Raw genomic sequence first — 26,270 nt, 5'->3', positions numbered from 1 at the left:
TCTTGAAGAGGGCACTAAAAATTATATAAATGCAGAAGACACATGTCAGCTTTCCAAATGAGTAAACCAGGCAGATGGCTGATTAAACGAGAACCATATCTTTAATGAGCGTTGTACATCTTCTAAAGTGCTCTGAGATCTCCAAGGGAAAAGTAAAGTCAAATTACAAATAGTTGTGATACAGAAATTAATAGCTATAATAGCAAAGTATAATTTAAATCAATTTAATCTACACTGTCACTCAAATAATGGCCACAGTATAGTGCTATAAAATGTTTGATTTTACTTCCAACCATTAAGCACCTCTGTCATTCTGCTAACCAAATATTCAAATCTTTCTCTTGCTTGAGTAAAGCTACTTATGTAAAATTTTAAACTTTTATTTTATATATACACTTTTCATCCCAACTGTATTTCCATTCCAACTAGCTTTTAACCACATCAGATAAAGTCTTTTTTAAATCTTTTCCTGTCATGTTGTTTTTTTATTAGGCTGTGTTTCTTTCAGATGTGGGCAGTGGAACTTGAGATATTTTCTAATTAGTAGACAGGACTTATTCCCTTCTCTGTTTTCCATATTCCTAACCATTATTTCAGTCAAACAGAAAGAATAACTTTAAAAATAACTTTACAGACCTGATTATGAAGGTTAAAGAAGAAGAGGATATTATTAAAAATGAATGACTCAAAAATTAACGTGGATGATGTCAAATGGCTATCTTCAAGAAATTTCAGACATCCATGCAGGTGATTGTATTTGGCCTTCTGTGCTGTGTAATTACAAATTCATAAACTAGATCTTGAACCCTGTTTTGTCTGTATAAATCATACAGTATAACTCATGTCTCCGCAGTACTATGTGCTGCAGACAACTTAATTGTTTTTCAGAATTATTTAACCAATATAAGTAAGGAATTTGACATTTGCATATAAAAACTGAATTAATTTCTCAAATGAATAACATTATAAAGTTAGGTTTCACTAGATTACAAGATCAGAAATATGAGAGATGTCACATTAAATCCTATGGATAATGCCAGAATAATAGTAATTGCTCTAATTGCTTTAATATTTATTTTCCCAGCAAGAACAGGCAGTATGCAACAAAAACTGAGTTTAATACTACAGATATTTTCAGACAAAAGCCAAGCTGTGCTCCCTGGGAACAGAAGAATCTTGCTACAGAATTGTGCAAATGTCACCCTAATCTCACTCACATCCATAATAGATAAGGCATTTATAACATAAAAAAAGGTTAATAACTGAAGACATATAGATATGCCAGAATGTTGTAATTCAACTAATATTAGAAAAGCATTGAATTCTTCTTGAAATTGTTATGTTTATGAATATTTGATTAAAAATTTATATACAATTTAAAATATATATAAAGCATTTTAGGGAGAATGATAAATAGAAGCTGTGCTAGATTATATTGCCAGATATAAGAGCAGTCATTTTTATAGATGTCTTTAAAAAATTCATACTTTTCTAATAAGAATATTTTTATACTTTTCTCAAAAGGAGATAATTAAATATGATGTTAAACTGCTGCATGTTTAGCCAAAAATTAGAATTATATAACTATATATAGAATTACATATAATAACAACAAAAAACCTACTTTATTTCAACAGTTAAGAAATGTTGCCTAAAAACCACCTGTTCTCCTCCTCAGTGACAAGTGTATTTCAAAGGGCTACATTATATCATTTGAGAGGTAGATGAGTAGTTTCAGAAGTAACTCATTTGAAGAATTCAATAGCTAATAATAGGATTTTCAAAGGGATTTAAGTGAATTAGATAAGGACTTGGTCACTGAAATCTCTTCATTGAAAATGTCAGTTCACATGAAATTTCATTAATAAAGTCACACATGAACAGTCAATGATTTATGGTTAAATTGTATTTGGTTATAATGTACTTGAACCAAGCAAGAATCAGAGCATTTGAACAGTCAGCAACAGGAGATGCAAGATAGTGTTTAACTCAAACTAAAATAGCTGAGTTACAGAAAAGTTTATTTTGTTTTCAGGTTGCATTCACCTGAAAAGAAACATGTTGCTTTAGTTCTTTGTGAAAAATATATTTATTATTTCTCATGATCTAAAAAAATTTATGTGAAGAATTACACTTCTTAGGTACTTACAACAAAAAATCCTTTCCACCAATACTTACAAAATCAATTCATATTAGTATTTACTTTTTATCAAGCGTTAACTCAGTAGGGATGACCCTGTAAACAGAGAGTTTTCAGTAATTCAAGTGGATTGAGTGGAATCACTAGTTGAAATTCTTTATTCCAGACATGGCATCTTAGGCATGGCATTTGCAATTATGAGACTGTATATGAAAGATTTTAATTCAGAACATAATTGGGAATGGTGCTAAAAATGTTAAAGTATAGTGGGATGGATCCCACAGAGTTCTTCCATAGTTATATCAAATATCCAGTCATAGTGATGCTTTATGAAAATTGAATGCCTGCAGAGTCCTAAGATATATCCAAACTATTGAAGTGACAGCTGCTTCTCTTAGTTTAAAACTAATTGCTCATTATTAAATATCTCTGAGTATGTTAATTAAGCATACTTACATATGCTTCTAAAGAAAAATATATCCTGGAAATCTCTTTCTTTCAGAGAAAGGAATACTGCTGAATCTATGTTTCTCTCTGCTCTTTTTTCAAAGGTTTTTTTGCTTTTAATAAAAGCAACGTGATGTGATTTTAGTTGTTAATGTGGACTTTTTTCCATTTCCAATGCTTTCTAAAACAGTGAAATCCGTTAAGTCAGAGAAAACATTATGCTATACATAACAAAATATCCTTTTCAACTAGAATTACTTTTCTTTCCCTGAGGATGGAAAAAATATGCTGTGGTTAAACAGGATAAAACTTCCTCCATTTCTTTTTCTTTTTGAATTCAGGCATGCAGTAGCAGTTAAAATGATATATTTCATATGTTTGCTTAAAATCCAATGAAAAAAAAATGCACCAGCTGAAAACTGAATATTAATGATGAAAGAGTATCAGAACTGCCTTTATAAATTAAGAGTCTATTGACAGTGAAATTGTATTAAGCCTATACATGCCTTTACATTCAAGAGAACTGGACTGAATTATGCCAAATCAGAAACATCCCAGAAATTTGAAGGATATAAGATAACATTATAACACTCTATCCTGACCCTGTGTGCACAGTACAGGCTGTACTATGTCAACAGTGAGACATATGAAAAGAGACTTTCTTGCACTAGAGATATTATCATAAAAAATGCCATATTATAGGTGTTGTTAGAAGAATATTTGTATTTATACATATATGTTTATTGAAAAAACTTTACCTTTATTTAACACGTATATATAGTAGTAGGTATATAATATTATTTAACCAATATATAAAATGAGAGCCCACAGACAGAATGATGTCCTCATATCAGCTAACAGAAAGTATCATCTCCTTATGCTCTTTAGGTGAAGAATGACTGGAATATATTGAGAGCTTATAGGTAAGAATTAAGGGCCAGGCTGAGTGACAGTGTTGTGGGTGTTTACTAAAGGCCACCTGATCAGACCACCTTGATATCTGCTGAAAAAAAACCACACCTAGGCATGCATAGCCCAGGAAGCTCAATGTAGAGCACTGATTTTTAGTAAATTTAGTGAATTAATCACACCCTGTTGGATTTATGAGAATTGTTCCCTGTAGGATTCATGAGAGATGCCAAAGATTGAGTGGAAATGACAAACACAACACGGTACTAGGTAGCCAGGTGTGTTGATTGATTTGGTACAAGAGAGTTTGAATATGTCAAGCAGCTCCCAGCCTTTAGGAGAGGTTGTTACTGGTGATACACCCCATTCCAGAGAGAGTAAAGGCCTTCACTGGCTCCTACAAAACCTTGTTTCAGCCTATTTAGCTAATCCAGAGCAGCAGTACTGTATGTCTACCACTTCCACTTAATTCTCATCCATCACTACACATGTGGGCTCACCCTACACATCTCTACAAGCCTTGAGAAAGCAAAAGATATACTGAACTGCACTGATGTAAAGCAGTGAAATCTTGTAGATCCACTCAAGTTGTGGATGATATACCAGTTTACACTGAGTTGCAATGTAAACTGCAATGAATTTGGAATTTGAATGCAATTTGATTTGTACTGAGTGGAAAAGACAGTGAGTCATACTAAAATTGAGTACTGGGAAACACAAGTACCTGACATAACCAGAGAAAGCGTAAGTAAAAACTTATGCACAAGTAGTATAGCAAAGAAAATTTTAACTCCTGGATTATTCAGTATCTCAAAATGATACTACTCTTTCAGAGAGAGGAAAATTTTGTTGCTGTTGAAATATTTGTTTCATGAATAAGAGTGTAGTCACTCTGGAAAAAAAGGTGTTTGAAGTATGATGATTGAAATGCCAGGTGTAGACTGGACTCATTTCACATAATTGTATTTATTAAGGAATAAAATGATCATCATTGTCATCATCAGCCCTAACTCCTACTCTGCTACTATGAACTTTACATTGATTTATCACACAGAAGTTGTGAAACTGTTTGTACAAATACTTAAATAGTTAAATCAGATCACACAATTTGTCTTAGAATCTTCAGATTTCTCTTCTGTAGTAACATTATAGAAATGGCCAGGTGTGGACAAAATTTGCTCAGGGGTTATTATTGTGCACTTGCCCAAATATCTTTTTGTAATCTATCACTTCAAGGTGTATAGGTTGAGGCAAGACATACTCTTATTGAAACAATTGCTGCTGCAAACCAAGTTTTGCAATCACCAAAGCAAACTCCTCCAGTATTGATGCTTTCTGCTCTGATGATCCCACTTTTGGATGGCTGTGTTGGAGGTTGCAGTCATCATGATACCTATTGTAGGAATTCAGCTAGTTAACTGAATAGGCTGAGTAGGAGAAAAGCAAACTGAATAGCTGTTTTTAACTGTGTATATCATGTTCTCTCTCTGAATATATTCAGCTACTTATCACTGAAGGTGAATAACAGGACTTCCTGCTGGTAAAAGACATAAGTTATTGCAACATATAGGATTAAAAATATTGCTCCACAAGATGTGAAGAGATGTGGGTTTTTGGATCTGTAAGAAGGATAAACTGTCTAACTGATCCATAGTGAAGTAGAAAACTCTATCCTTGATTCAGTTGGAAACTGGTTATACTCCATGTATCTATTCTCTAGCAAGCTGAAACACCAGGGATCTCTACTTCTCAATTACAGGTAGTGAACAGCAGTTGTTACGCTCTGTGCAAGATTTTAGTGTCCCACAGACTACTCAAAACTGAGGTCTTGAAGAGAAAATTGAAAACATGAGATTTGTTGCTTAAGTCTCAGTGTTCTGCAGCATCCTTTGAAAGTCTGGATTTACTGATGGGAGAAGGAGAAAATAGTTGATGGCTTTTCCTGCCAGGGGGAACTACAAAAGTTAGTCATCTAAGAAAAGTTAACCCTCAAATTGTAACAGTCTATCTATTTTCCACACAGTCCCATAGGATAAGGGAATCTGGCTTTGGAACTTCAAGTGGTATTAAAATGACAAGGAAGCCATTTTTGAACACTGAAGTATGGTATTGAAATACTGTGTATAAATGTATAAGTATTACATATTGCAGAGTCTTAAATCTCTTAATATATTCCCCAAATCAATAAGCAATTTATGGAGCCAGAAGAAAACAGCTGTCGGGGTCTATAAATAGCAAAATAACAATTTTCAAAATACACTATTTATTAAAGACATAAACAAATATATTTAATTAATTATTAAATCCAGAACACTACAAGAACCAAATAGTAAATAACAAGGTATTCAAGTCAGGACCTGTACAGTATATAGACTTATCTCTAAAGATCATTCACATAATGTGAAAAGTGACAATGGTTTCTATGAGAAGATTATTTTATATCTTTATTTATTATTGTTACTTCTTTCAAAAAGAAGCAGTATCAACTTATAACAAAATTTATATTCTTATTTGAGCAAGGGCATATCTTTTTCAAGACTGTATGTAAAAAATTATGCAATCCACCTTGTTGTTTTTCACTGTTATTTTCCATAGGCCAAGCTGTGTATTCACAAAGAGTTAAAAATGGCCAGATACATAAACGTACACACAACCTGTTTCATCCATGTTCCGTCTACCTGGGATCAGAGTGAAAATTTTCTGCAGCTATTGCTGTTGTTTGAAATAATAATAATAAGTAGAACACAGCAAGTTGAATATGAGTCAGCAGTGCCCTGGCAGCCAGGAGGTCCAACCATGTTCTGGGGGCATCAGGTGAAGCATCACCAGCCAGTGAAGGCAGGGGATTGCCCTGCTCTGCTCTGCACTGGGGCGGCCTCACCTCGAGTACTGTGGGCAGTTTTTGGCACCACAATACAAGGATATAAAGCTATTAGAGAGTGTCCAAAGGAGGGCTACAAAGATGGTGAAGGGTCTACAGCCTGGATAAGAGGAGACTGAGGGGAGTCCTCACAAGGGGCAGTGGAGGGGTAGGTACCGATCTCTTCTCTCTGGTGACCGGTCATAGGACTCTAGGGAACAACAGGAAGCTGTGGCAGGGGAGGTTTAAGTTGGATATTAGGAAAAGGTTTTTCACCCAGAGGGTGGTTGGACTGAAATAGGCTTCCCAAGGAAGTTGTCACAGCATCAAGACTGCCAGAGTTCAAAACATGTTTGGACACATTTACTCTCAGGCACATGCTGTGATTCTTGGGTCTGTCCTGTGCACCACCAGAAGCTGGACTCAATGATCTTTATTGGTGCCTTCCAACTCAAGATATTCTTTGAGCAACAATATGACAATATTTCAAGTAAAGAGAAATCCACATCTCCTTTTCAAATGTTAGGCAGTTTAAAAAAAATTAAAAAAAAAGGAAAAAAGAGGCCATTTTGAAAAATTACACTTATCATGTCAAGTGAAAACTTGGCATTTAAGGTTGTGTCAAATTCTATCAAACCATATTTCAGAATAATGCAACATAGTTCTTCAGTTTAAATCTGTTTTCAATGTGCTTATGCAAGGCACCTTGAGATGACCAACTGTAAATGTAGAAAGGCAGCATTGGTTTCCATTCCAGCAGTTCCAAATAACCAATTTGTTCTCAAATTGCTTACCTCAAACTATATTCCCAAGTGCAGAACTTACAATGTAAGAAATTCAGAGTTATTTGCCTTATTTAAGATGGGATGAATATAGAAAGAAAATAATATCTGAGGGATTTTTCTGTAATTCTATATCTCCCTTTCTGATTCTTCTGATTCTATTTCTGATCCTAGTTATAACTACAAGGGTAAAAACAAGGTACAAGGGAAATAGCAGAGATATTTAGATAAATTATCTAAATATTTAATATCCCACAATATTGTTGTTCTTTGTTTTGGTTTTCATCTCAACAAATTATTTTGGAGGGTGTCATTATATGAATTTTTACTAGCAACTACTTTTAAAATAAGTCAGTCACTACCTATGTTTTATTTGTGGAGTCTGTTTATGATTTTCCTAGAATGTAGGTAAGGAAAACAAAGAGGTTACAACTTCTAATGACAAAAGAGTTGGAAAAAGCAACAAGCTTTCAGACACAAGATCTTTTCTGCAGTTCTCTCAGATGCTATGTTTCCACATCAAATGTAGTATTGTAATCTCACAGCATGACAATTAGCATTTTAGTTAGATTAAAAGAGTCCTACTGAGGAAGATAACCCAGCTGTTGTACTGATTGCAGATCTGAAAGAGTAGGAAGACCACCCATTTGTTCAGTGGATATGTGTCTCTAACTCTGCAACATGGGGCAGCATTTAAAAATACAGTAAACACAGGTCAAGATTACACAGATATTGATATATTGGTTTAGAGGATGCTTTTAGTTTCTCCTCCCTGACTCTACTGTGTTGACCCAGATTCTCACCATGGATTCTCACACAAGATGTGAATAATATACACATCATGATTTCTGATTGAAGCATATGGGTGATGAGAGTATGTATAGGCACAAAGCCTGGTGAGGTAATTTTATAAAATCACACCAGAGGAACTGTGGCACAGCCTTACCTAGTTTCAACACACTAATCTGTACCATCCTGAAGCCAACTCCGGTGTTTTTTTAGAGGTGTTGCTTCAGAGGTTTTTTGTTTGCTTTTTTTCTAATTTTTGGGAGGTGAAATGGGAGGAGGCACCAAGGAATGACTTTCTCCTTTTCCTTCCTACCTATGGCCTTGAAATTGTTCCAGAGGTGGTTCACAGAATATTTCTTTTCTCTTATGGGTCCAGCCATAGAGTCCTAAGAGCACATAATCACAGTAATCACTCAAAAGGACCGTAGAAATATAAACAACCAGAAACAAGGTGTAGATTCATAAAAATCCAGAAAAAATATTTAATCATGCTATTTTATGAATCAAAGAGAAATACTCTCCCTGAATATGATTAGTAATCATCAGAGCCTTATCTCAGCTTTATTTCCCAGACAGTAAAAACATGAGCATGCTTCCAACACCTTGAGGATAATTAGTTAGCTATGAACAGAAAGAAAGAACTAACATTTGAAAAGATCACTCATCTTCACTCTTCTTCACTACACTGTTAACCTGGATTTTTACAAGGTTCTCATCACAAACGAAACCTTAGCTTAAGTTCAGGAGTGCTGCAAACAAAGTGAAAAGCCCAGTTTGGGCTGTGGTATGTGAACTGGTTCTGTCCTAATTTTGCAGTGAGGATGCAGTGAAAACAAAACTACTTGAGCTCCCAAAAACACAAGTTTGGAAATCTTGAAACACAATCTTGAAAAGACCACAAGAGACTCAGCCAACTGAAGCACTAAAACATCAGAGGATATGTTCACAGAAGTCCCAAACACATGCTCAGAGGATATGCTGAACTTGAGCTTCCTCATGCGATATATAGCTCAAATCTTGTCCAACTGATCTTAATGTGCACAAGAATTAAAACAAATGTGATGTATATTTAAGTAGGGAGGTCCTGTCCTTTCTCTTCCCCTTTTCCTGTAGAATACTTTTCTATAACTATTTGGTCAACATCTGAAAGACAAGTTAATCTTAAAATTACATAGAATACAATGTATTATTCATCAGATATTTCTGCATTCATTATGCACTGATTTTTACAACTCAGAAAAAATCCCACATATTCTTATATCATCAGTCATCATTATAAAATCCTTATCCAAAGGAATCATGCTTTTAGCACAGAAACCAGACACAAAAGAGTATTCAATTTAGAGATGCTCATCTTGGGAAAACAAAAACACGCCACTTATTCAGTAGTCATGAATGATCTATTGTGCTGTTCAATTGTGTCACCCTCTTTCCAGATTACCCAAGGAAAGAAAAAAAGTTTATCTATTATTAAACTCTGGATAGCTTGAACAGTACATCAGAAACACAGTCTATCAACTTTGCCAAATAAATTTGACCCAAGAATTTATTGCATATTGAGAGTTTACGTTTGTCTTAGATCAAAAGTTGAATCATTTTAACTACAATTCAGTTGGTGTTTGCCCATGTCTCAGAGTTAACACACAACTTGCTGCTACTGGAATTCTTTAGACTTTTTCCATGTTCCAGTGTAAGTTTAAAGGAGCAGATTAAAAAAGTAAAGCTCATCTCTGAAAGAAATTGACCACTTTGGAAGCCAAAAGTAAACCTGCTCCTCATCCAGATATTAAATAAAAATTACCCTAAACAAAAACTGATAGTTTCTTGAAGTTTTAAGCATGTGCAACTAAAATGTAATAACTCATTGAAATTAACTAAATTCCCCTCAATTAGTTTGGTAAGTCAAAGTAAATCCTGTACCTTGAGCTGAAAAGTTAACTGCTTCTTTCTGTATTTTCAAATTTGTATTCAACTTTAAAAAAAGCAGACATGACAGCAACTCCTCTGTTCTAAGTTCTAAGCTTTTCTTCATTCAGACTCTCCAAAACTGAGGAAGAGGCATATGCCACAAAAGAATGTGTAGAAACACTTCTATATTATACAAGCAAGAAGTTATACATAATACAACTGTTGAAACAAAGTGTGTATATTGTGTATATTCTAAAATATAAGAAGTGTATTTATTTCTTGAACTGATATCTGTAGAGAACATGGAGAGAACCATAAGGACATGGTATTAATTCTACTGGAGAGAATGTTAATAACACAGTCTTGGCTGACATCAGTGAGGCTACAGAAAAGAATAATATTATATTAAAAATATATATTGAATATCTCTTTTGTGAACTGATTATCTGGCATAATAAAGAAAACATTTAAAGAAATTCTATTTTGCATGTGAAATGATTCCTTCTTGGAATGCCTTGTTCTGGAACATGTCTGAGGAAATGTTAGTCAAAAACTGAAAAAATAGTTATACTTGAGACATTAAGTAATAGTGACCACAACAGAATTTAATTTAGTTCTCTTAGAGGAGGAATAATATCTAAAAAGTAAAAAAAAAGAAAAAAGTTAACCTTATGATCTGATATTTCAAAAGACATTCAAAACCAAAAGCAAAACTTCTACAAAAAATACAATAAAAGGACTGACATAACTTAATTTAAATCCTTCTATTACTAGCTGGAAGCTACTTAAACACATGATACCGATCATACGTATTTCTGGACCTTAAAGAATCACGAAAATGAATTTTAAAAACTCCACTAGCAAAAAAATGAGTCTTCAACTTTTCTTTTTTTTTTTTTTTTATCAAGCAGAAACTTTTTCAAAAGAAAGAAACAACCTACTGAAGGCAACAGAAGAGAACAAACCATGAACATGAACTGATGGGGATTTGATGCATGACCAAGCTATGATGAGATGACAATTTAACATACATCAGCTGACTTGTGATAAATGGATGCGTCCAAATCAAGTAATTTTGGCCTCAAATTAACAATTATCCTGTGAAGTTTCTTTAATTTATAATCACAACACTCTGTAAATGTGCACCCGGATGACACGTGACTTGTTAAACCATTGCAAACTCTGTTCCTGAGTCCTGCATTTATGATTTGCAAATATACAGTAAAATTTGAACAACATGCAGCCAAATTCAAAGCCAGGTAAGTTGTCTGCAGGATGTGTGTCACCCACGCTACCTTGGAGGAAACGAGCAACTGAACATTTGCTTGCAGTTGTTCTTCACCACAATAATTCAAGGAAATACTTGTTCAAGACATAGCTGTTTCAAATAATGATAAGCCTCTGTCCTAGAGAAAAAACATCACTTAAACTCATTGATAATATATTTTTAGTACTTATTAACATTCATCAAAAAATGGAATTTTGCCAAGCTTGGGAACTCTTCTAATGGTGGATCAGAGTTTCCAAAACAGCATGTAACATTTCCAGAAATAGATGCAAAGCTCTTTCAGTTTACTGTCCATTATTGTTTCTAAGAATTCTTTGCAATGCTGAAGACTATAATTTTTAAGTTCTTTAAAAACTAATACTTATTCTTAAACTTCAAAAACTAGGACTTCAAAGAAAAATACTGTATCTCGATTAATATGACAGTCATTGCTAAGATAGTTCACATGAAATTTTTGAATTAAATACTTAACTGTGAGCAAAATAAAGCATTCTTGTGGAAACTAGAACTGAGGGACAACACCCATCATTTACCCTTTCAAACTGTTGTTACTGTTTCTGACAAGGGAGAGGCAACAAGCCTTGTTTTAACATTCCTAAACTATCTGCAAAATTGAAGTTAATTAACAGTATCTAGATAAACATTACAAAAGAATAAATGGCAGCAGTTTAAGGAGAAATTTGGTTTCATCAGCACAGTAGAATTTTTGGAATGCATTTCCAGCACAATCAATGAAAGGAAAAAGGTTAGTTTATCTAACTTTGTATCTCAAAGGACTTTAAATAAAATGCTGTACTTAAGTACTTTGGAGGTTACTGATAAATAAAATTGCTTGTTAGCACAGCACATAACAATTTATTACTAGTTTATCACTCAGAGCTGTGAATGACACCATCTAAGATAATACATAATAAATAGAGAATGGTTTTTTGTTATTACTTCTAAATTAGAATGTGCTCAGATACTCATAGATTTTATTTTTTATCTTGCTTGTCTACACACTTGTCAGCTGCTAGCCTGAGCAGCTTGGTTTTTTTAACTGTTCATGTTAACAAGTCTTTTGGTAAAAACTTACTGATACTGATAATAGTGGGTTTGATTTAGGGTAGATGAAGCCTTGTCTCACTAGCCCAGCTATCCAGCCTTCTCTGAAAGTTCCAGCCAATACTTTATCTAGTGGGGACTCTTTCATCTTCCACAGTCATGCAGATCTTACGTGGTCTTTTTTCCCCAGATGTTGTTTTCCTTTAACACTATGTTGATCTGGGCAGCCTTCTTCATTCTTTGGCTTCTTGCTTTAATATTCTGTCTGCAGAAAGCTCCAGATGTATGTACATCTCCAAGGTTCCTCTGGGAATAAGATCATGCCAAAATCTTGCAGGGGAGGGCTAGGACAATGATCCTAACCTGTCTGAAAGCAAGGAGTAGCACAGAAAATGTCTTCCAAATACTCACTTATGGCACTATTCCCAATTATCATTAAAGGACAAACTTCAGAACCAAACCCCATGTTTTTATTAATATTAATTCTTTGAACCCTTAAGAACACAGATTTGGTGCCTTTAGCTCATGAAATAAGAAAATACCTTCAGTCTAAATCATACTTCAATCCAACAGAAGAATCCTCAGTGAAAGACAGGTTTTCATCTTTCCCAAAAGAAATAATTTAATTATAAAAGGATTTGGTTTAAAGACATGTTTTATGGGTACCATAACTTCGACAAACATCATATGAGATCTTTGGAGTTCACCATCCAAGTTAGCTACCAGCAGCTGTAAGGTCTTTATAAGAGTTAAAAATCAGTAAATGCTTAGGGTTAGGAACTGATTGGTTAATCTTGTCCAATCAACAGAATTAAGGTCAACCTGAGGGCTTTCTAATCCAATTATGCAACCTGCTCTTGGGGGTCTACCTCCACCCTTTAGTGGTCTCAGATGCATTTTTAAAAGTCTGTAAACAATCCTGTAGTGAATAAGTAGTACCCGCATTATTACAATCCCTGCGAAAGCAACTGCAGAACTCCAAGATGCCAACAGAAACACATTATTACCCTGTGCCACTGTAATGCACTTGCAAGCATAATTATGGGGCTCAGGTGGATGCTGTAATGCCTAACCTCTGCCACCAAAATTACAATGCCTGCAAGAGCAGACCTTACAGACTGAAGGACCAAACACTTATAAAGCAAAATCACTGCAGCAAAATTTGCACAGAAATCAACATCTGTAGAAACTTACCATCGTGTTGTGAACAGTTAAACACAGAGGCAACAATGTTGAAGCAGGGCTACAGTCACTCATATAACGTATGACTAATTCAGAAAGGCTCTGAAGCACCTTTTCATCATAGACTAGAAATACACTTTCTGTGCGTTAATTTATAGTTTACACCATTTAAAATATAAAACATGCTAGGACATGACAAGTTTAACTTTCAGATATTCCCCATGGGTTCCTGCAACACTCCCAGGCAATAGTATCAGATGTCAGTACATGTCAGTATGTCTGTTACCTTTCAACAATCCCGAGGTAGAGCATTTCTATGCTGCTATCAACTTCACAGCACAATTCGGGAGTTGTTTCACAAGAATGTATAAATATTAGTTACTATTATTTTCAAATCTCCATGCTGTAAGCTTTTTGTTTTGTTTTACTTTTAAATTAAGAGTACAAGGAGTTTTCAACAGCCCAGAGATCTAATTTTACAGCTCAAGGGTTTTAGTGCTATTACACATTAAAGCAGTAAATGTGAAACCACAAAAAAAATTCCAATCCATTAACCTGATATTATGAAGTAATTTGTTACATTTTCTAAGAAAGTAAGGGGTTGTTCCGTGTCAAGAAAATTACAGAGACCACATATAGCACTTCTAATATCTATTTCACAATCCTAAATGACATGTACCCACACATATTAAAGTATCTATAAAATCATCAAAGAAGCATCTTCTAAAAATATCTTCTTGATAACAAAAGAGCATGATAATTTGTATCAAGTTTTTCATAACTGTTTAACCATAGAATAAAATGGAAAGTGAAATTATACACATTAATCAAAATTATCAGTGTTTCATGTTGCTTGGTAATGCCGGGGCTACGGGCAAAGTAGAACAACTTTTGTCATGATTGACTTTAATCAATCACACTACAGGAATTGCCTCAAAGAATCTGTGCCTTAGACTTTGGTCTTGCAAAAAACCCCAACTTTTAATCAATGGACTAATTTGTCTAATTAAAGGTACACACACATGACCAAATATTTATAGAATCAAAGATTTAGGATATAGTCTATAAGGCCACTTTGTGTACGGTGGAAATAACTTAAACAGCTTATATATAACCTGGTTTTTGACTGCTTCTTGGCCAAAGAGTAGCTGAGCTCTGTGACAGGAAGCTGTGAGTGGCTCACCTATTTCAACATGATAGGCCATCAATTTAGTGTAAACTAAAGCTGCTTAACCTAAGCTTATCAAGCTAAATCTAAATCAGCATATTGTGCACAAAAGCAGATGCAGAGCACACCAGAGTCGTTACTGTGGTCCAGAGATAGCTGTGTCCAGCAGCCGTGGGAGCCACTTAGGTCAGGTCACTAAAGTGACTACACCTCCATCCTCATCTTCCAGACCATTATTAGATCAAAGAAATACTACTTAGTAATAATATCTTCACTTATACTTTGTCTGGGCAAAAGTGCCGTTGCTTGGAAACTCTGCAGTAAGTCATTCCCAGCCAAAGGGTTTTATTCTTGAATGTGCAACATGCCAAACTTATCATCAGACATTCATCTCAAATCCATCTTACCTACTTTTATCTGACTGTAAGCAAGGCCTCTGCTTTAAGCTGGCCTTTATCTTCCTAAACTCAGGAGAGACAGAAACACGCTTTTAGATGTAGTGCAGCAAACAAATGGATCACCTCTTTCAGAAAGTAAAGTCAGGAACAAGGAATATCTTGTCAACCTGTTCATCACAAAAGTTTGTAGGAGGTATGCTATTGTGCTCAGTAACAATGAAATCAGGCTTCTCTCCTACTTTTGTATTAAAGGGTTCATATATTTAACAGTAAACTTTCAGGACAGTGTGCTACATTCAGAGCTATAGTTGGAGAACCACTCTTTACTGTAACATTCTCTTCTAAATGTGAAGTGTTTATTTACAAAAATTCAAGTATTTTAGAAATTAAATAGCCCATTGCAGTACTTGAGTGTTAACCCACAAAAGCTGCAGTCACTCAGCAAGGAATACTATGGAATCAGTAAAGAGCTTGGGACTATTTACAGGCTTTTTCTGAGCTATAATAAATGCTCAACCTGCTGAATACTTTAACACCATCTCAATAGTATGTTTAGAAATGACTATTATCCCAGATGCTTGTGTAATCTGAAAATATGCAGGAGGACTTGGCCATGCCTAAGATAAGCAGAGAAGAGAAAATAATGACTTACTGCATGTAAACACAGGCATGTAAAGACAAGACATTTTTTCAGCAAGAACATTAATAAGAACAAGATCTCTTAGCTTACGTCTTTCTGGGCTCCCAGACAACACATATTTTCAAGCTTTGCATCATACTATTCTCAATCAACTGAGATGACATATTTAATATATAAAGGAATGGGTTTATTTTCCTTTACTCTTGGCTTTTACCATATATCCACAGGAAAGCACTTGGCTTAATCATAACTAAAGAGTTGCAGGAGCTCATGGAATTGAGCAATGCTTGCTAACCTTTAGCTTTCTGGATGAAAAATGACCTTCAGTGATGACCCCAGTGAATAGTGCTATCTGGAATAATTCCCTCACATCAAGTAACCTATTATTTTACTATTATTAAGTTTTAGTAACACTGCTGGGAGAAACCATCTGTTAAAAGAGAAACAAGGTACTAACCCCTAGGTATGTGGGGACTGTTGTTTTCTGCAATCAGTTTAAGGCACTTTTCATTCATTTTGTACAATTTCCTTTCATCAGTGTCAGAAAGATCAGAATAAGAAAAGGCCAACGTCCCTGTGATGTTTATTGCACATCAACAAATAAAAGATATATTTACAGCTGCATTCAACATTTTACTAGGCCTATTAAACAAATGTGTTGTAAGAAAAAGCCTATAAAGCGAACTTAGCAACAGTAAAAAGCCCATTGTTTGACTCCCCACAGAAGCTTCAATTGCTTCACAGTATGAAGTCAGGAATCCTTTAGATAAAAATAAACACAGAAGAAGTAGAGAATAGATACATTAAGGATGTTAAGAAGAGTGAAATCTTTCACTGAATGCCTATCTTCGAAGCACTGGTTCCTTGGTTTACAGAGTCACTTTGCAAACAGTTTGAAAAAAAAATCCCAAAAAACATCATCATACTGGAAAGATCTGGTTGAGAACCTTTTATATTTGTATGTAAATATAGTTTGGGGGAGTTAGAAAAAAATAGAAAAAGAAGGTAAGCTGCAAAAGCTGAACTGAACAAGTGAATTTCCCAAAACATGAAATTCTTCATTACTGATGAAGTAAAAATGTTAGCAACATGATTTCACAAGGATCATTAACAACTTTTTTTCTTAGCTGTTCCTGCCAAATCACAGTATGAAGAGTACTATATATTGCTTGTCATCAAGTTCTTATAAATAATGGGCACCTTCTGCTCAGGCCAAAGAGATAAAAGAAGTCATCAGTGACATTTTTTGTTTCTCCCAGTTTTGGCTAACAGGCTTTGTTTGGTTGAGTTTGGTTTCTTTTTTTGATTTTTCATAAAAAAAAACTTTTGGCCTTTAATTTATTTCTGTATTTTGACATTAGGTATTCATAGGGATCCTTTGAACTATACTGTAATAGATTGCACAAAGCAGACAAGTCTCATATTTGTCATATAATCTTCCTTGACTAGAAATGTGTCCTTCACAACTAGGTTTCTGAAATAAAAACTTGTGTCAAGCAAATTCAACTAAGAATGTTAACATAATTTTTGAATGTTACATGTCTATGGCAAACTAGTCTTTGCCATTAGACGATTACAGGGTTTCCTTGGTGTTGACTTCTTAACCCCCAGAAGGATTCAAAACTTCAGTTTTTAATCTATTCCTTTATACTGGAGATATAAGTACCAGGAGTCAATCAGTAACAGTCAGATGAGTTACAGGAAGTGCTACTGTACCATGTTTCTCCATGGAAGGCAAAGAGGCAACATGACAGACTATTTCTGCTTCCTGGTAAACATAGTTGATTTCAGATTGTGGATTTTACAAGGTAAAAGGATGGCACTTCCATGGGGCAAATAAAGTTTCAGTCTGAAACACAGCACTGCATTCAGGAACAAATCATAGATCACTACATGTAACTGGATGACTCTTGTTGACTTTTAATAAGAACTGAGCAGATTCTGATTGACAGAAGAGGTAATAAAACATGCCAAGTACACTACTGAGACAAGGTAGGAAGAGATGACAGAAACAACAGCCAATTATGTGCTTTCACCTGAGACTAGTAAAAAGTAATTTAAAGATGAGATCCAACTTTTATCCCACCAAAAATTATTTTTCAGCTACACGAGCGATCCAAGTTTTGCAGCTATTGGCTACACACACAGACTGGGTGTCATGCCAGGGCCAAGATGTTTGGCAGGCATCCCTTCGTTGACAACTTTGTGGTTCCAGACCTCCTGTACATACTTGCACAGAAATTGTAAAAGAAACCTTTGACATGCCATTGCACTCGAGGTCCTGTAATTTGCAGGTGAAATAAGAATGAATAGACTAGAAGAGGAACAAAGATTTTTCACTAAGATTATATATTCACCAAGAGCAGTGCAGCTAAACAGTGTATTCGGATGCTCGATTGTAATGTGCTGCAATTTACAAATTCTTTGAAAGGGACATCAAAATGTCACCAAGAAACCCTGAGAAAAAAACAGAGAAACCATTCCCTGTGTTTGCAATGTTGTTTCTTCAAAAGAAAAACCCAAAAATCTATCTCAAAATACTTTTGCTTGGGTGATTTTTATAGGTATGAAAATCATCACAGAGTAAGAAAAAACCCTGAATACATAATGATACATTCCTGCTTTACATTGTTTCAAAAGGAAAAAAAAAATAGTCTTTTGACTGCTATAAAACAGTTTGCCAAAAGGATGCAGCATGAGGGAAAGCATATCAATTTATAGCTGAAACTAACAGAAGATGCCTAGAGGAGAAGCACATTGAATTCAGCCTTCAACTGAATTCTTTAACAGGGAGAAATCTCTCTTCCAAAATAAGAATTTGTAGCCTTGAAGATGATCAGAAGAATTGAGATCAAGGGAAATAGGAATTTGTCAATATGAGATGATAAAAGTGGGGAAACAATACGTTGGTAATATTTGTTTTTGAAGCTGTACTCTGAGAGAATCCTGATTGTTTCATTTGTTTTAATGTATGCAGCAGCCTCAGTAGATTCAGTTCCTCAGACTGAATCTTGGTGATGGCAATTTAAATTTTTCACCAATTTAAAGATGGAGTTTATTTTTAAAACTTCTCAAATATTGTTTCTTCAAAGTTAATTATGTCCTTTCTTTACAGAGTTTGAAATTACAGCTGAAGTGCACTACAGACTTTTATAATGCAACATTTTCATTCTTTTTCTCTTTCAACATGTTCTTTCATGTTTAATCCTGAATCCTTAACTGATTTAAACAAATGTCAGACATTAACTAACCAATACAAAACATTTTAAATAGTATACTCAAGAGGGCTTTTTTTTTTTCCCCTGTAAAATGAAGATTATCATCTTTATCCCTTCCAGCTATGAATTTTTTAAAGAAATTATAATTTTTCTAATTAATGCTGTCTGCATGCTATAACTGCATCATATTTGCCTGGCTACATGAAGAAAACCAAGACAGCAGTTTTAATAATACGTAATATTTCCATTGCACACTTTTAGAATATTTATTGACCAAAAGTTTCTCAAAAGGCCTGACACAGATGCTCACCCTTGCACATCATCCCGTAAATCATGTAAACAGCATTAATCTTGTTTTCATTTCAGTAAAATATAACACTTTTTTTCAGTGAAATAATGATGAGTACGATATCTGATGAAGAGTTTAAAATAGCAGATGGTGTTATCACTTTGAAAGCAGGGAGTTAGCTGCAGAGAAGCAGCAGCATGCAGGATATTCTGGTCTTGCACCTTCAGATGGTACTTAGTTCTTTAAAGCAAAAACAGGCAAGTGATTGATGTTAGGCAGCAAACCGTCTGCTTCTTGCATCCCCGGCGGCGGTGCTTATCACTTCAGAGTTCTGCTGCAGCAATACTTACAGAAGCCTTTGTCAACAAAATGCAGTTATGAGAGGAACTAGCATGAATTCTCTGCCAAAAATATTCCTGTCTCAGTGAGCAAGTCACTCCAGGATTACTTGTAAGCACTCCTGAACTTGCTAGCAGTCACCTCTTGTGATATGGATGAATAATAAACCTAAATCTTGTCCTAAGTGTTGTCGAACAATCAGTTGCCTATCAGGTAGGAGATGGGATGTAAAAGCTCTTCTCTCTGCCCCAGAAGTGGCCTAGAGTGCATACTTCTCTAGGACATTTCCAAACTGAGGTTGAGTTCTATGTGGCCTCGAGCATTTGGGTAAAAAGACATTGCTTGTCGTTTGGTTTTTCCAAACACTCATAATTCTGGCTATTAGCCCTTATAGCCAGACACACTTAGATGTGGAGTCATAATACAGCTCTTTACTTCTTACACCCTTGGAATGATATTGCTCTTTAATTCACTGTAAGAAATATGAAAACTTCAATCTGTTATATGTATACGCACACACGTTTTAAAGATACATACACAGTATCATATATCTTTTTCAGATGTAGACTTCTCTGAACTATATGTAAGCAAAGACCAGAAGTCAAATCCTTATTCTGGTGTAAATTCAAAGTGATTTACATCTAGCATGAATTAACAACTTTCTTGAACTTGAATTTGCTTTGGTAGGAAAACTAATTCTTCCGAGTCATTCAAAACAAAATTCTATTAGAGGGAAAGCTGTTAAAAATAGAAAACATTTTCATGCATGAAATTGAATCAGTCATGATTCAGTTATAGGTTATGTGGCTAGACATTAATTAGCCATGATTTGTGTAGCCAGTTGATTACTAATTGAAAATACTATACTTGTATTAAATATATTTGCTACTTCAGAATTCAGAAATGCCTGTCTAAAAAAACCCTACATTTTTTGTTACTGAATTTAGTTGTTAGCCTCTTAGTAAATTTTACTGCCACCTAGCTAAAGAACAGAGAGAGTAAGATACCATGGATAAGCATAGTGAAACTCTTAGTGTTAGTTAAAATAAAATCTAAATTGCAAATATCAAGAAAGCTGAAGTAGGTGTGCTGAAACTCTGGTCCCTGCAAATGGCAATGAAATATTTTTTCTGCTGTAACAGATCTCAGCAGCCCTCAAAGATTATTACTCAGCCCTAAGAAACCTAAATTCTTCTACATTAAATATTTCATATTATACATTTTACGTACTAAAATCTGAATACATGGGAAGTATCACTTTTTGTCTGCAAAATTTCAGCTCTCCCTTCCTTAGCTATCTGGTGCTTTTGTTTGAAGTATTTATGCTTGGAGAATAAATTTTTTAACCCAGATGAATTCCTTTTAAGTTCAGTCCTCTCCTTCTGCCTGCTGCAGCTTGACTCTACTGTAGAAAGTTGCAAGCAAGTAAAAGAGAGATACTTGGGTGGGTGAGACAGGCACAACTGCTTCTTAATCATACCTTTTCCGGGCAAGACCATTGTCCAGTGTATAGCTACACAACCTGAGGTCAGGTAATTCCAAAATTTGTCAAGTCACTCAAGAGCAATGTACTGGGTAAAACAGAAAACATATCCCTCAAGATCTGCAAATCGCTGTACGTAACTGACTGCACCAGATCCCATCGCGGCAATAAAATTGTATGGAGACCACTCATCTCATTTTCGTACTATATTACCTTTGTTCCTTACCATGTTCATGAACTAGAGAAAAAAAATAATCCAAAACCAGTTAGAAATACACAGCACACCATGCATAATACTTGAATTATACAATTACATCTTTCATGAGCCTTTTAGGTCCTCATGCTTCCAGTGCAGCTCTATGAGGCTTATATAAATATATCCCTCCTGTCCTCTGGAAACCCAATCCATTTCAATCTGCAATGTAAATACTTTCTTTTTAACACACAGTGTGTGCTGATTTCACCTTAATTGTATATTTCCCATTGCGAGAACTCAATCTGTGGGATACCGGGAAAGAATTTAACCAGCAGCCTATAAAGAATAGGGGCTGAAGCTTGGCTTCCATTAACACCTAATTAGCTGGGGTCTGTACTGTATGTAAAATGAGCCAATTATTTTTAAAGGTAGTCATCAACCTATAACTTAATAATGTAGAAATTTATTTCTCTGTAATATTTTTATCTCTACAAATCAACATGAAGCTAGTGGAGCACACATCTTAGTTGGTCATCATCAAACACTGACCTTTAGTACAATCATATCACTAATACCACAAGTGCTACTAATTGCAGTGTAAAATTTCTAATAGACACAAGCTGATTGTTTGAAGAAAACATCTTCAAGTCCTGGGTATAAACATAGTTCAACTTACTAAAAATGAAGTTAGAACCGTAAAATGGCTGCAAGGTGGTTATAGGATTAAGTTCTAATCTCATATAAAGGAATAGCAAAATCCACATTTGAGTTTACTGTGAATAAAGACCATCTTCTCCTTTACCTAAAATCACCATTACCATTTTGCATTGACTTGACAGGTTTAACAGTAGTTCAAGAATGTAAGACTTTCATTAACTCCCACTGAAGCAGAGTAAATGGCCATAGAGTCAAACAGGGGTTGCACAATAATTGTCAAGGGGATTGTGGTATTCCTATCCATCAGGCGACCCCTCTGCACCAGGGTTAGGACCTGATCTTGTTGCTGTGGGTTTGGAGACACGTGTGAGCTGCAGGTGAAGGTCTGGTTCGCAGCGAGAGCAAAAGGTTCTCATTCACTGTCAGATCACTACCTCACTTTCACTGAGCATCACTTTTAAAGAAGAAAAAAAAAGAGAAATTTGTGAATTTATAAAAACCAAATGAGTCTCTAATTTGTGGAAGCCTTATTCTGGCTCTTTAAAGAAACAAGACTTTAAAATAGATTAATTAAGTATTCTTTCACAACAAAAAAATCTCATGTCCATATGTCATACTCATCACAGAGCCTTTAACTTTCCAGTCAGCACTAGCAGATCTTGCAATGGCCTGGATCCCAATTAGCCATGAGCACCTGCAGTTCCAAGGAGAGGCAGTGAACAGATCTGCTCACTTTCAGGTTTCAAGGTTTTTGCAGCAAAATTTTTAACTGAATTTACAGCTATTGAAAATGTATGCAAGTGGGCTTCATCCTCTGTACCACAGCAGCAGCTCACAGGACAGGCTGAAACAACTCTGTGCACAGAGGTTGCATGACCACTTCTTTGTAACTACCCTGCACCTCACTGATACCCACAGCAGCCTTTTGATGGAGTAAAAGCAATTAAGATGAGGGACCCTCCTGCTGTTCCTCTTTGATTAGTGAAGACAGCAGCCACATTTGCTCATTGTCTTCATGCTTGGTCGCTACATTCTTTTGGCTGGGAGGATTGCAGGAGCTGTTCCCAGGGTGGCAGGCAGGTATGCCATTTCCAGCTTTTGGCCGGGGATAGGTGGTCAGGCACTCACTTACTGCAACACAGCTTGTAAAATCAGTCACATTTCATAAGTGGGAAAAATGAGATGGGGTATTGTACAAGGTGAAATATGTGTTTTCATGGGAGGGAATTTATGAGGACAAATCTTCCTGTGTCATTGGATCTGAGTGAACTGCCACCAGGCAGGGCCCTCATTTGGCTCTCTGTGAGAAATGGATGTTTTAAGATCGCTTAGAAAATGTTAGACTTATGATGTCAGAGTTATGATGTGTTATGGCCAAATTACTGGCTCACTGCTGAAAAGAGAAGTAGTATATACAGTGTGCACACTGATTGCAACCATCAGAAAAGTAATTAGTACTACAAGTGAGCAGAGAAGCAGTTAATCGTTGCAGCACCATAGTGGGGAGCTTGCCAAAACTGGCAGTTAAGCCAAAGTCCTGAACCAACATAACATTAGGTCTATTTGTCTCATCTCTCTTCCCCATCACAAGCAAACAAATATAAATAATAATTATAGCCCTTGTAATTACATCTAGAAGTAAATCAGTGTTCAAATGCACATTTTCAACAACAAAAGATGTGAAAGAATTATATAATCAGCATTCCTACTGTACTCTGAAATCACAGGTTAAAGCATGAGTGGTTTATATATTGAGAGGTCATATTATTTATTTCATTCAGAGCAGTTAATTGTTTACTTACAAGAAAGCTTTTCATGACAAACATTTATTTTTTTAAAATGTGTTTCACTGCCCTATAAAAGCAAACCCCATTTCTTATAGCTTCCTAGCAAGACATTCAGACCAATTATCCTATTCAGTTTCTCCCTTCCTTATAACTGGTAATTTAGCTTGCTATATAAAACACAATTAAACCTTGTTTAGAGTAAACCTGTCAACACATGGAGCTCTGGCTGATGTTAATTCTGAAATTTTATCCATACTTAAAATAGGTGTTCTAACGTACTTCACACTGATGCAGCTTAGTTATCAATTGCATAACCACTAAAATGTTCTTGAGTAAATTAGAATTTGCTCATTCCCAATAGTATCAGCAGAAAAGTATTTTCTTTTCGTCTATGCACAAGAGGTAATATCAAAACATTATTAATTGGCCAATCATCAGTTTATCTTGTACACATATTTTTTGCTCCTACTGCAATAGTTGTCTGTCATACATATCTAAATATATAATCTACAAATGTATGTACTGCTGCAAAGAACTGAAATGCCATGGTTGTGCACAGGTATTTATATATATATATACAGGATTAAACCTAAACCATAGTGAAGAGTTTAAACCACATGCAATCCAGAACTGAATAAGGACACTCTGAATGGGCTAGGGAAGAATGGTTCATGCTTCAGGTAACTGAAACTTAAATAATTTAAAACAAACAAACAAAAAAGTTGTAAGTATTCTACATACATATGTCAGAAAAAATAACACTTTTTTCTTTGGGTAACTCAGTTAAACTGCTAACAGACTTACATTGGCAGTTAGTCATTTTAATTATAGTGTGATGACACTTGCTAGTTTAGAAAATGAATCATATGGTTCACAGGAATTCAGTCTTTTTGCCTTAGCTATATTTGTAGACAGATAGAATTCTAAAAGCGAAACAGACATTTAATTGTTTAAGGGTTACATGATGCACAAGAGTGCATTTATTCAGCAATAATTTCAGGTTATCTTCTCCATTTCTTTCCCTCCTATTAAGAGACTTGGCAGCCTCCTTACAGCATGGAGAATAAGTGAGAATGACATGCAAATCTAACACACTTTTTGTTAGAGTATTTCAGTAGGATAAAATCATCACTTGTAAGTATCTTAAGTCTTCCAGAATTCAGTAAACTTGCTCAAGGATGCAGTTTAGTACAAGGAAATAATTCACAAGATTCCTTAACAGAAACATTTTACTCTGTCAGAGGACCATAATTTAACCCCTATGCAGTACATTCAGTGAAATCAATGAACCTACATTAGCATAAAGTCTTTAAAAACCTGACACACTGACCTACCTTTATGTGACAGACGTAACCTTGGCTGCCTCGTATCCGCTGCGTGACATCCAGCCGGTAACTCTAGTAACAAGCCATATAGTGCCAAGATAAAAAGGTCCTGGGCAGATGCCATCCTGCCCAAGATAAATTTCTTGCTCTCTTCACTTAAATGCTGCTGTTTGTTTGTTAGTTGTTTTGGTGGGGTGTTTTTAAGGCTCCAACTTCCACTTCTACTTTCCCAGTGCAGTTAAATCGCTCTCTTTGGTCAGTTTGTGGGGTATCTCTGTATGATACTCAATGTTCATCAGAGCAGCACACAGCCTCAGCTAGCCATTTGTCAAGCTGTGCAAATGTCATGTAAAAATATTCCCTCCCTAGGACAATTGTTTATAAAGTGCGAGGACATTCCAAGGCGTTACTCTGCAGTGTTGTGTCTTGAGCTGTCTCTAGTAACTCTGCCACTGGATTCAGGAAGAAGCTGTATTTTCAGTCCCTCCTGCAAGGCAATTCATTCAGAGAAGGAGGGAGGGAAAAAAAAAAAAAAAAAAGGAAAAAAGGAGAAAGCACCCTCCTCCTTGGTGCTCTTCAGAATTCAACCCCTTGCTCTGACTTGCCAAACAGCTAGTTTTAATTCACCTTTCACCTTTGCTAATTAAAAACAAGAAGTGCCATTCCCTCCTGGAGTTGCAGGATCCACCCAGCGGGAAGCCAGGCTGTCAGGCTGCTGTATTCACTGAGAAAGTTCAGGGAGGGTTGAGGCAATGTACAGTACTAGCTGCTTCTAGGAAGCGTTTTAATCCACATGCCGTGAGTTGATTCCTCAATTGCTTTGTGGTTTCACGTTGTAAAGCGCCGGGAGAAGGGTCAGAATTCCTCCCGTCCCTCCCTTTCCAAAAGTCATTTCAGCTTTTGTTCCCAGCTCAGTTTTAGAGGAGGATCAACCCTTGCATTAACCATTTAAGTACATTATCACTTTGAGTCATTAAACAGCATGCTACCAAGTGGATCAGAATAAAAGATTCCAGTTGCATATCCTTTCCTACTTTAAGGAAAAAGGTTCTGCTTTTAAATCTTATTTCTACCCCCCCAAATGTGCTTTTAGACAGTAGCTTCTCCCCTTTACATTTTAAATATCTGTAAGTCTCAAACCTTAAATCATCTATACATGCCAGTAAAATTACTTATCTGACTAGATGCCTGTGGGATTGGTCAGTATTAAAAAAAAAAAAAAAAAGCCTGATTAAACTGTTGTGATGATAAACAGCATCAGATTTACAAGTGCTAAGCAGCCACCTTGGTATTTGCAACTAACAAATACCAGAAAACTTCATCTCTTTTTTGCATCATGTGTCACTTAAAAATATACCCATGGCAAGAACTAGATTTTTATAAATGAAAACTACAGATGTCCGGAATACATTAATTAAACA

General features: G+C 35.4%; 1 protein-coding gene across 1 annotated transcript in view; it reads right to left on the bottom strand.

Annotated features, from left to right (window-relative positions):
* SEMA3E (semaphorin 3E) overlaps nt 1-25,378 on the bottom strand; it is a 132,600-nt gene extending 107,222 nt beyond the window's left edge. The window contains exon 1 of the mRNA XM_051795285.1: nt 24,859-25,378. Within this exon, the coding sequence (XP_051651245.1) occupies nt 24,859-24,973 (115 nt within the window). The 5' untranslated portion in view covers nt 24,974-25,378. The remainder of the gene's footprint in view (nt 1-24,858) is intronic.
* Nucleotides 25,379-26,270: the final 892 nt, after the last annotated feature.

The sequence above is a fragment of the Manacus candei genome, unplaced genomic scaffold, assembly GCF_025592945.1.
Source record: "Manacus candei isolate 608988 ecotype Guabito, Panama unplaced genomic scaffold, ASM2559294v1 h1tg000042l, whole genome shotgun sequence".
Lineage (NCBI taxonomy): Eukaryota > Metazoa > Chordata > Aves > Passeriformes > Pipridae > Manacus > Manacus candei.
The sequence above is the reverse complement of the archived record's forward strand: the minus strand, read 5'-3'. Positions and strand labels throughout refer to the sequence as shown.